The sequence below is a fragment of the Elephas maximus genome, chromosome 6 (genome assembly GCF_024166365.1).
Source record: "Elephas maximus indicus isolate mEleMax1 chromosome 6, mEleMax1 primary haplotype, whole genome shotgun sequence".
NCBI lineage: Eukaryota > Metazoa > Chordata > Mammalia > Proboscidea > Elephantidae > Elephas > Elephas maximus.
The window spans coordinates 37,176,122-37,188,223 of NC_064824.1; the positions used below are offsets into that span (position 1 = coordinate 37,176,122).

The 12,102-nt window shown below is 36.2% G+C and overlaps 1 protein-coding gene across 1 annotated transcript in view; it reads right to left on the reverse strand.

Annotated features, from left to right (window-relative positions):
* LRP1B (LDL receptor related protein 1B) overlaps positions 1-12,102 on the reverse strand; it is a 1,748,032-nt gene that overhangs the window by 1,140,268 nt on the left and 595,662 nt on the right. The window contains exon 4 of the mRNA XM_049888441.1: positions 2,901-3,020. Coding sequence (XP_049744398.1) covers positions 2,901-3,020 — 120 coding nt within the window. The remainder of the gene's footprint in view (positions 1-2,900; positions 3,021-12,102) is intronic.

Here is a 12,102-nt window from a genome sequence, read left to right on the forward strand (position 1 = left end):
TCCATAAAGGTCATAGCCTTGGAAACCCTATAGGTCACTACAGGGTCACTAGGAGTCAAAATTGATTAGATGGCAACAGGTTATGACTTCAGGAAGGACCGAATAATGCTCAGAAATAATGCTCAGACTTGCCAGTCAAAGAGGGGAGAGAAAGAAAAAAAAAAAGGAGATCCTCTTCCATTAGAGATTTTCCAAAAGAGTTGTTGTACAATCTTTACCGGTGTTCAGCAGAAGAAATCGATATGCTTGTTTTTGTGCGTTTAACTAAGACATAGAGGAATCCAAGTGCTCAACTCAGTTTTATTTGTGAAAAAAAAAAAAATTTGTGAAAAGAAACTGCAAATTCGAATTTCTGTAGAAGTCAGGTATAGAAGGTAAGCGGGAAAGATGCAGTCTAGTTACAGAAGGCTGCTCTGTGTAAAGAGTTAGGGCTGTTTTGAACTGGAAATAGCATGCATGTGCAAAGGGGGCAGGAAATATTCCTATCTGGCTGACTTTTGTGATAATGAGGTGTCTAATGTTGCCATATCTTCTGATTTTTTCCGGAAAGTCTGAACTTTTGTGTGCAACCTTCTAATTTTTTTTTCCAGGTATTATGACCCAGGAATAATCTTCTGATTTTTAAATATTGATTTTAAAATTACGTGAGTCAAATAAATATGAGATTGGCTTCCCTATAATCAGACTATGCAGCCCCTGGGTTGGATAAAAGGAGCCCTGGTGGCGCAGTGGTTAAAGTGCTGGACTACTAACTGAAGGTCAATGATTCAGAACCACTAGCGGCTCAAAGGGAGAAAGACGTGGCAGCCTGCTTCAGGAGAGATTCACGGTCACTGTGAATTGGAATCGACTCAATGGCAGTGGGTTGTGTCTGATAAACATTTAATAATAAATGTGTCTATGATGTTTGTATTATGCAGAAAACAAACAATCAACAAACTAAAAATTCAAGTGTCGAATGAACCTGAGAAGGCTATGAACCTCTTTAGACTAAGTGGACACTAGAGGTCTGGGTTTTAGCCCCAGATCTATTAATGAGAAGATGGGTGAACTTAGTAAGTCACTTAATTTATTAGAGTCTCACTTTTCTGGCATTTGACATGAGGATTTTATACAATATTCATTCTGAAGATTCTTTCAAGTTCACTATACTGATTTAAGGTAAAAGTGATAACATTAAAGAAAAAGGTTTGAATTAATCAGCAAAGCATCAGTTTCTTTGGGAAATATTCAGTTTATTAGTGTCTCTGGCAATGCAATTGTTCCCCGATTTAATAGATGCAGTCCGTATTTTATTTATTTTATTATATATGAATTCTAAATATCATATAAAATAATGTATATTATTTATATAGAATATTTATTAGATTATATGTATTAAATATTACTCATTACCTGTTGCCATCAAGTTGATTCTGACTCATAGTGAATCTATAGGGCAAAACAGAACTGCTTCATAGGGTTTCCAAAGAGCAACTGATAGATTGGAACTGTCAGCCTTCTGGTTAGCAGACTGAGCTCTTAACCACGGCATCACCAAGGCTCCAATATATACATATAGTGTATGTGTGTGTGTATGTATGTATGAGTGTATATATATATATGTACATACATATATAAACATATGGAAACCCTGGTGGCATAGTGGCTAAGTGCTATGGCTGCTAACTAAAGGGTAGGCAGTTTGAATCCACCAGGTGCTCCTTGGAGACTCTATGGGGGCAGTTCTACTCTGTCCTACAGGGTCACTATGAGTCAGAATGGACTCCATGGCACTGGGTTTGTTTTTTTTTGGTTTTTGGTATATACACATAGATATATATATATATATATATATATATATATATATATATATATATATATATATAGGGGGCCCTGGTGGCAAATGGTTAAGCATTCAGCTGCTAACCAAAAGGTTGGCAGTTCAAATGCACCAGCCACTCCTTGGAAACCCTATGGGGCAGTTCTACTCTGTCCTATAGGGTCACGATGAGTTGGAATTGACTCAATAGCAATAGGTTTGGTTTTTGGGTTATATATACATATAACAAGGCTCTAAACGTTACAGAAGCAGACTGTCACATCTTCCTCCTGCGGAGCAGCTAGTAGGTTCAAACCACAGCTTTTAGGTTAGCAGCCGACCACTTAACCACTGTGCCACATATACCATATACATATGTGCGTGTATATATGCATATATATATATGTATATACATATCTAATGTATATATGTATATACATATCTATTATACATATATATAATTTTTAGCAATAGAATGGAGGTGTAACTTAGAATTGTTCTACATGGAAAGTCATTTTTGGGGCATAAACATTTTCTGTAGAGCATTCACAAAAGAAAGAATTAAAACATTGAAAAAAAGAGTATATCAATGTTTTACACACATGTAATTTTTTTATAGTCACTATTATTGCCTTTTTTTTTTATTATTGCCACTGATAAAATGACCATTAGCCAGCATTACCAAAGCAAGCATTTTAAGAACATTACATGGTTAGTATTTATTAAACTTAATTAGTTAATAACATATGTATATTAAACTGCAGTAGCTGTACAACAGTCTCAAAGCATTTAGGAAGTTAATCCAATCCAGTGTTTTAATGGTTAATCAAAACATCTTTCATCATTTTAGTTTTGACATTATTGCATATGAATTAAAAATTGATTGGATAAAAGCTTATCTGTAATGTCTAAGAATGTGTTTACTTAAGGTAGTGCCAACTTTTAAATCTCAAGAAACAAACTAATAATTTGTTGACATTAGTACTTCATGGAGCATATGGTAGGTGCTCAGAGATACTTTATTAAATTTCCGTTAACTAAGCCTCCATACTATACATACATACATAAATTACCATATAGAAGTACATGTCGTATTTACCTTTACAGCTTCTTCCATCTTCTTTTACTTCATAGCCATCTTCACAGAAACAGCTCGTGGTATTGCTGACAATTGCACATTTATACTGACAATTTAGCTCTTGGCAATTTGGTAACAGTTCTGTAGAGGAAAAACAAACATATTCTCTCTATTAGCTGTGCACGCAGATTTAATGTTTATATTTAAATATTATTTATATTTACTCACTGCATACATTCTAATAATAGAGTCCTGATTGGTCCTCTAGAAAATTTCTGTGATTGGTCTAAAGAAGAAAAAATATATATTCTTTCTAAAGTATATTGGTTTACATTTTTGTGAACCATTCCTAATGAAATTTATGATCAATTTATTTGGTCTTCTACTTTTTAGCTTATTACCTACATTCAAAGTCACAAATTCTTTCAAATTCTGGTAAATTAAATTATTTTGAGAGGAAAAATGTCAACTCAGTAGTTGATTTGCCATGTATGCCTTTCTATCTGACACATCAATTGATTTTCTATCTTTTGAGGGCTTGTTTTGATTTACCAGTCCATGTGTAACCTTCACAGCAATCAATGTGAATACATTCCATTTCAATAATTTATTTTCCATTGGAGCATAATATTAAACAAATACTGGACATAATATATTTCATTATATCTGAACTCTTTTTGAGCAAATACATCATTGAGACAAAAGTTAGCAAGCCCACAGAGCAAATTAGGATTCAAAATGATAAATGGATGAAACAGAGATGAAGTGACAGGAGCATATTCATTGTACGAATGATTTCTAACAGGAATAAAATTTGCTAAACTAGAAAAATATCTGGATAGAATGTGTAACTGATTCTGCTGTCTATAAAACAGGGGCACTAATGGATTGTGACAACACTATTGTTTCCTCTTTTTCTCTCAAGCAGAAAAATAAGATAGAGTTTTGAAGATTAAAGTTAAATGACTTAAAATATGGTGATATTTGCCATAAATGTAGCTGGTGCTTCAAAAAAATATATATGCATTATAATAGAACATAAAAGTACAATGTGTCAAAGAATATTTGGAACATCCCAATTTGAGAATTATTTTACTAAAAATTTAATTATATGTAATATTTCCTTAGCTCAATTAGTGTCAACACTTTCATACAACTATTCATACAGTCTCTCTTCTTAAATCTCCAAGCCTCCCTCTTAATTCTGACTTACTTATGATAATCTTTCTTCCTACTTCTCTGAGGAAATCAAAGCAATCGGAAGAGATTTTCAACAAATTTACACTCCACATTGAGGTTTAGGTGCACCCATAAGTACTTCAGTCAAAAGGCTTGGCAATCTACTTCTGAAAAATCATCATTAAAACACCTGTGGAGCACAGTTTAACTCTAATACACATGGGGCTAATGCCATGAGGCAGATATGACTCCACGGCAAGTTTTTTTTTTTTTCTATCCATCTATATATATTCTTTTCCCCCATTGACTTTCGAACTTGGTTAAACTTATCATCAAGATTCCCCCTTCTCTAGACACATCCAAACACTTTGAGGGACCGAGTAGCTGGGGCTGAGCCCTGAGGACCATAGTCTTGGGGGACATCTAGGTCAATTGGCATAACATAGTTTATAAAGAAAGTGTTCTGCATCCCACTTTGGTGAATAGCATCTGGGATCTTAAAAGCCTGCGAGCGGCCATCTGAGATACATCTGTTGGTCCCATCCCACCTGGAGCAAACGAGAATGAAGAAAACCAAAGACACGAGGAAAATACTAGCCCAAAGGATTAAAGGGCAACATGAACCAGAGACTCCACCAGCTGGAGACCAGAAGAAGTAGATGGTCTTTGGCTACCCCCAACAACTGCCCTGACAGGGATCCCAACAGAGAGTCCCAGACAGAGCAGAAGAAAAATGTAGAAAGAATCCAAATTCATGTAAAAAGACCAGTCTTACTTGGTCTGTCAGAGGCTAGAGGAACCCTCCAAACTATGGTCTCCAGACGCTCTGCTAACCCAGAACTGAAACCATCCCTGAAGCCCACCTTTTAGACAAAGATTGGACAGGCCTATAAAATGAAAAAATAACACACGTGAGGAATGTGCTTCTAAGTTTAATAAAATATACAAGACCAAATGGGCAGCTCCTGTCCAAAAGCAGGACGAGAAGACGGGAAGGGACAGGAACTGGACTAAGGGACACAGAGAACTCAGGGTGGAAAGATGGACAATGCTGTTACATCATGGGGATTGCAACTAATGTCACAAAACAATATGTGTATACATATTTGAATGAGAAATTTACTTGAGCTATAAACTTTCACCTAAAACACACAAAAAAAGATTCCCCCTTTCTGTTAACAAAATCCCATCCCCTCTCACCTGCACAAGAATATTATTTCGACTCTTTTCTGCAGCTTCTCCTAATCATTTTCTGTGCATGTTAGATCTGGGGTTGGCAAACTAGAGTTCCTCTGTCCTTTGCAAATTAAGTTTTATTGGAATACAGCCATACCCATTCGTTTCCAGATTGTCTATGGCAGTTTTCACGATAAAAAAGATAGAGTTGAACAGTTGCCTCAGAGATCTATGGCCCTTACAAACTAAGATATTTACTATCTGACCCTTTACAGAAAAAAATGTTTGCTGATGCTTATATTAGCCCATTCTCAGTATGCAAACATGATTTTATTTTTCCCCACTTAAAGCAAAAAACCAAGAAACACCTTGACCTCACTGTTCCCAACAGTTAAGTTACTACTGCTTCATTCCTCTGTTCCTTTTGCAATAAAACTCAAAACAACAACAACAAAAAAACTTGTCCATACCCCTACCCCTTCTTCCCACTGATTCTGTCTTAAATCCATTCCATCAGGCTTTTATCTCCACTGCTTCACAGAAACTTCTTCTGCAAAGTTTTCTGATATTCTCCGTGATCATAAATAGCCATTTCTCAGTTCTCATCTTACTTTGCCTGTCAGCAGCATTTGACACAGTTGATACCTCCTTGTTTCTGATATACATTCATATACATTCATCACATTACACCCTCTCCTCACTTACCGACATGGTTAGTTTCCAAAGACCAAGTTGATACTTGAAATCAGTGTTATACAAAAATGGAGGATGACTATGTCATTACATAACTGCCAAACCACTGAGAATCATGGCCAGCCAGCGTTACCCTCACTTTGCCTCTCAGCATTCATTACTGCAAGATGTATATCATTAATGCACAAAATAGTCAGATAGTGCATTTTTTATATTGTTGTAAATGGAAAACGTCAGATAATGATATCACTGAAAAGCGAGGAGAAGGTATATTTCTACTTTGGTTTCCCCCACTAATATGTATAGGAATCTTGGTGACACAGTGGTTAAGAGTTTGGCTGTTTACCAAAAGGTTAGCAGTTCAAATCTACCATGTGCTTCTTGCAAACTCTATGGGGAAGTTCTACTCTGTCCTTTAGGGCCTCTATGAGTCGGGATCAACTTGATAGCAACGGATTTTGGCTTATATACATGTACATAGCTATATACATATACACAGGTATATACCTATGTATCTAGTCTATAGATATATATTGTTGTTTTTGTTAGGTGCCATCAAGTCAGTTCTGACTCATAGTGACCCTATAGGACAGAGTAGAACTGCCCTATAGGGTTTCCAAGGAGCAGCTGGTGGATTTGAACTCCCGACCTTTTGGTTAGCAGCTTAGCATTTAACCACTATACCACCAGGGCTTATATGTATACATATACCAATTAAGAACCTACTATATGTCAGGTTTTGATGACAACTAATGACAACAGCAACATACCATATTTTTTGTAAATAACGCGCCCACACATTAACACACAGCATAGGTTGCTCATGAAAATAGTGGGGGGGGGGGAGTGGGTAACATGGTTGGCAAAAAAAAAAAATGTATAATATGAGCTATATTTGCATAAAAATAGGGTACATGTGCAATCTCGTAACAGATGAACATATAGATATCACTGTATTCTGCACTTAGCAGATGAGGAAACTGATAGCTGACAACTAGCCCAAAATTACACAGCAAATATATTATGAAGCTGGCATTCAAAACAAGGTTGGCCTGGCTCCAAAGCCTGTGTTCTTAGTAAGTGCTCTATCCCTCACTGTATAATCAAAGGATGGCTGGTATGGAACAATGGCATATACATTTTTTTTTCTCCATCATCCTAGGCTTAGCAATGTGCTATAGATACAAAAAAATTCTTATAATTCGTGTGAGACAAATGAATCAATAAATCAATAAAGTAGCTTAAATTTAGGATCACTACTCTAAGGGGTCATTTCTAGCTCATTAAATGAAACTAAGTCCTAAAGATAGTCCATTTACCTCTTAAAGCTAGGTAATTGAGTTGTCAAACCATGTTTGATTATGGTGGAATCAATCCAAAATTGCCTTGAATTTATATACTACTTTTTTTTTTTTTTTTTGGTTCAACATTTACTGAGCACCTAGTCAATGCTAAGCATTCTGCTAGGATTTCACAGATGAAAAATTGTTTTAAACAAATTGAGAGATTTACAACTTGAGTGTGGAAGTGGGTGGGGTTAAGTGAGAAGGACAATAAATAATTAAAAAAAACAAGTATTTATAATTCATGGCAGAAAAACATATACACTAAATAAAAATATGAACATAATTTACAAAGAGAGGGATCCAGCCAGGAGCTGGAAATGGGGGAGGATATCTGGGAAACAATTGTGGAAGAAGTTTCATTTGAGCTGGAACTTAAAAGCTAAGAAGACATCAACAGGCAAAATTTATGAGAGTGCTTTCCAGACAAAGGGGAAAATGTGAGAAAATGAGCAAAAAGATATGAAGGCATCTAGTATAAAAACAGTGGTAAATAGCTCTGTGCAGTTAAAGCATAGAGTTTGATGTGAGAGGTAATGGAGATAGAAAGGTTGTTAGGGGGAAGATCAAGGTGGATTGATTCATAGATTAAATCATTGCTGGTTACTGAGCCTAGAAGTGATGTACTCTGACTTGTATTGTTTGAAATTACTTGTCTTAATTAGCTAGTGCTGCTGTAACAGAAATACCTCAAGTGGATGGATTTAACAAATGGAAATTTATTTCCTCATAGGTTAGGAGGCTAGAAGTCCGAATTCAGGGATTCAGCTCCAGGAAAAGGTTTGCTATCTCTGTTGACACTGGGAAAACACCTTGTCATCAATTTTTCCCTGGTCCAAGAGCTTCTCAGTGCAGGGTCCCCGTGTCCAAGGGACGTGCTTCACCCCATGTGTGTTTCTTTCTTGGTGGCATGAGGTTTCTCTCTTCTCTGCTCAATTCTCTGTTTTACATCTCAAAAGAGATTGACTCGAGATACAACCTAATTCTGTAGATTGAGTCCTGCCTCATTATCATAACTGCCTCTAATTAGTCCTTATTAACATCATAGAGGTTAGGATTCACAACACATAGGATAATCACATCAGTTCACAAAATGGTGACAATCACACAATACAAGGAATCACGGCCTAGCCAAGTTGATATTCACTTTTGGGGGACACAATTCAATCCATAACACTACCAAATACTGAAGGAAGAAAAGCTATGTATAAGTCTGGAAATGACAAAAGTATAAAATAGGATTATGTTTATCTAGAAGGATAGGCAGGAACTTGGTGAAAGCATAATGACAATGAGTTAATTGTATCAATAAAATGAACTAGGAACAGGAGGGCTGGAGTCTAAGGAGGAAAATTCGAAGACCGCCTTTCATTATATTTAGTTGCACATACTGGCAACATAACGTCCAACACGAAATTGAGAATTTGGGACTACACAAGAAGTCTAGACTGAAGATGTAGACTCGGAAGTTACAAACATAAAGTTGGTAATTGAAGCCTAAAAAGCGAACAATGATCCCTCAGAAAGAATATTTAGGATACAAACAAATAAAACTCAGAAAAGAACTTCTATATTTAAAAGAAAATCAGAAGAAGAGGCTTCAACAACAACACCAACAACAAAAGAAAAATAATCAAATATGTAGGTGGACAACCTTGAAGGCTTCACAAAACCTGAGGAGGAAAGCAGTTCATGGAAGAAGCTGGAAAAATGAATATTAACTTCTTTGAGAAATGTACTGAGATAAAAACTAGAGAACACAATGAACTCCCTTAACAGGATCAATAAAAAAGAAAAAGAAAACACAATGAACTCCCTTAACAGGATCACTGAAGACCTTTAAAAAGGGTTTCAGTGGAACGGAGAGGTCAGAGGCAAACGTAGTAAGGAATTGAGCTAGAAGGAGGAAGCAGGTAAGATTTCTCATAGGAAAGGCTGATAAAGGCTTATAAGATAGAGACTGAGGGTGGGGTATGATGTCATTTATTTAGTCTGTAACCATAAGATAGGCATATTAACTCAGTGCTTTAAATGTGTTCTTTCTCTGTTTAATACCTGAAATCAAATCCACAGACTACTGGTCACATCTTTCTCCACTTTTCAAGTTTGAAATATCTGGAGAGTAGAGGGTACAGTCCACTCTGAAAGGAATTACAGACTGGGGGTAGTGTTGGAAAGGGTGTGGGAATGTAACAGAAAATGGGAAAAATGGATATGACAAGTTAGACCTCAAGAATAGCTTTAGGTATTAGGTTGTTGTGCGGTTGCTGAAAATGACAAGAAACAAGGGCAACTTAGCTTTAGATCTATTGAATTTATCCTGTGTGAGAATTTGTGTATGTGTGTAGTGATGATAGGTAGATGATTAAACAGTATATGATATCAGTGAAATGGTAAATACCGGTTCTTCTAACGCATACTGAAAAACCATGAAGAACTGGCAACACAGAAAACTAAAATGTAAAATGTAGCTTTAGTCCGTGAGAGCAATACTAATTATTGTAAAGTTATCTGTTTGAAGTGCTTACCACTTATGCTTAATTGCATGCAATGGTGTAATGACTATGTTCATAATGAAAAGGGAATCAGATTAATTTTGTTAGAAAGTCTATTTGAGTATAACAGAAAATCTTTAACCATTAGTCCTCATAAAGTGTCTTTCACGATGCAACATGATTATTGGTTAAGATCTTAAACAGAAGTAGGAAAAACATCTGAGGGGATGAAATAGGCAAGTCAGAATACAGATGTGTAAACATGGGATTCCGTCCCCCAGCACTATCATAAAAAAACAAAAAACTGTCTTTTTGATTAAAAAACAGGGGTCACACAGAATCTGTTATTTCAGGGATCAAATCTAATTCAATTAATAGAGGCTTCCTCAAACACAGACCCACTCCATTCTGGGATTTTGAGAAAAACTTTTATTTTTTTAAAGTTGTAAGAGAGAATAAGTTGTAAAGGAGAATATTATCAAAACGTGCTCCTTATCAAAATGCAAGTTAATGTTTTAGAAGTTGTGGGTAGCTTTGAGGCATCAAAGTTTCAAAGCCATTCTTTGACGTAGAATAAAAATGTATTTCTGGATCTGTACTGCTAATAAATGGTAAGAGGAAGTCTAGAGACTCAAAACGTTAATTTACATTAAGTCTGAGGTTTCATTCACCACTTTTTTTCTTTTGAGTTGTGGTGCGGTTATATGGTTAAGGCCCTGAACTATAGACTGTGAATGTGGCAACAAATAGATGCTTACCAATCTTGTTTCCTCTCTCTGGGCAAATTAAAAAAAAAAAAAAAAAATGACAATTCCCAGTTTACTTATAACCCCAAATTACAAGTAGAAGCCATATTGCTGTCTTCTAACTGATATGACATTTGCAGAATTGATACTTGCTATTTTCTGACCTGGTCTCTAAAGCGTTCTGACAATCTTCCACAGTCATCAGCCATCTGGATACAGGGCACCCTACACATGACTCCTAGGACTGCAGGAAGGCAGAGGCATAACATAGAGGAGTCTGGAACAATGCATGGAGGACCATCCACTGAAGACCAAATTGAACCATGGTATGAGTAAGAAATTAGATTTCTGGGTATTAATCCCCTAATATATCAGGGTAGTTTGTTACTTAATACCATGAAAATGGGGAGATCATTTAAACTTCCTATATCTCTTTTCCTTTATCTCTAAAATGGGGAATACTGATAAAACTTACCTCATAGGGCTCTCAGGAGCCTTAAATGAGGTCAGGCATGCAAGGTTCTTCAAATATTATCTGATACATAATAACTATTGTTTTTATCATTATTTTTTATTATCATTTGACCACTTGTAGCTAACCATCCACTCAATCCATCAGATTATCTGTTGTTAATATTTATATTATAATTTACATACATTTCAAGTGGCTTGGGGCTATATTTCTTTTTTACAATGGAAAGGTTCTGTTTTTCATTTTGGGGTGTTATATGACATGGTCCTAGATTTGCCCTTAATCACTACTGTGTTTTTTTGATATCTTCTGGAGACGATATCTTTTTTCTTTTTAATAAATCTCCTGAAGTCTTTCCCTGAATGCAAAGTCCCTAACAGATAAGGAGACACTAACCACAGGAAATAAGAAATGAGGACTTTTGCCTACTGGCTTCCTGTTTCTATAAAATATGAATATTACTTTCTGAAGCAAACGCATACCCATGTTTAATTTGCTGCGTAAGCATGACTCAATTAACAATTCAGACAAGTGATTTTACTGAAAACTTATGCTGCTCTGCCCAGTCTTTAGGAATTGTTATGCCCTCTAATGGTTTTGAGATTTATGGAGCTCTGCCACAAATAGGAGCCCTGGTGGCACAGTGGTTAAAGCAGTCGGTTGGTAACTGAAAGGTTGGCGGCTAGAACGCACCAGAGTGCTCCCTGGGAGAAAGATGCAGCAGTCTGTTTCTGTGAAGATTTACAGCCTTGGATTCCCTATGCGGCAGTTCTACTCTGCCCTATAGGGTCGCTATGAGTCGGAATGACTTGTTGGAGTTTTTTTTTTGTATATGTATTTGTGGAGAACCCCCTCCCCAAAAAAAACATTGCCATGGATACAATTTCAACTCACAGCGACCTTATAGCAACCTTATAGGACAGAGTAGGACCTATAAGTTTGCTATAACGTCACTGTGAGTCGAAATTGTCTCTGTGACAATGGTTTTTTTTTTTTTTTTTGGTTCTCCACAAATACATATACAAAAAAACTCCAACAAGTCATTCCGATTCATAGTAACCCTATGGGACAGAGTAGAACGGCTCCATAGAGTTTCCAAGAAGCGCCTGGTGGATTTGA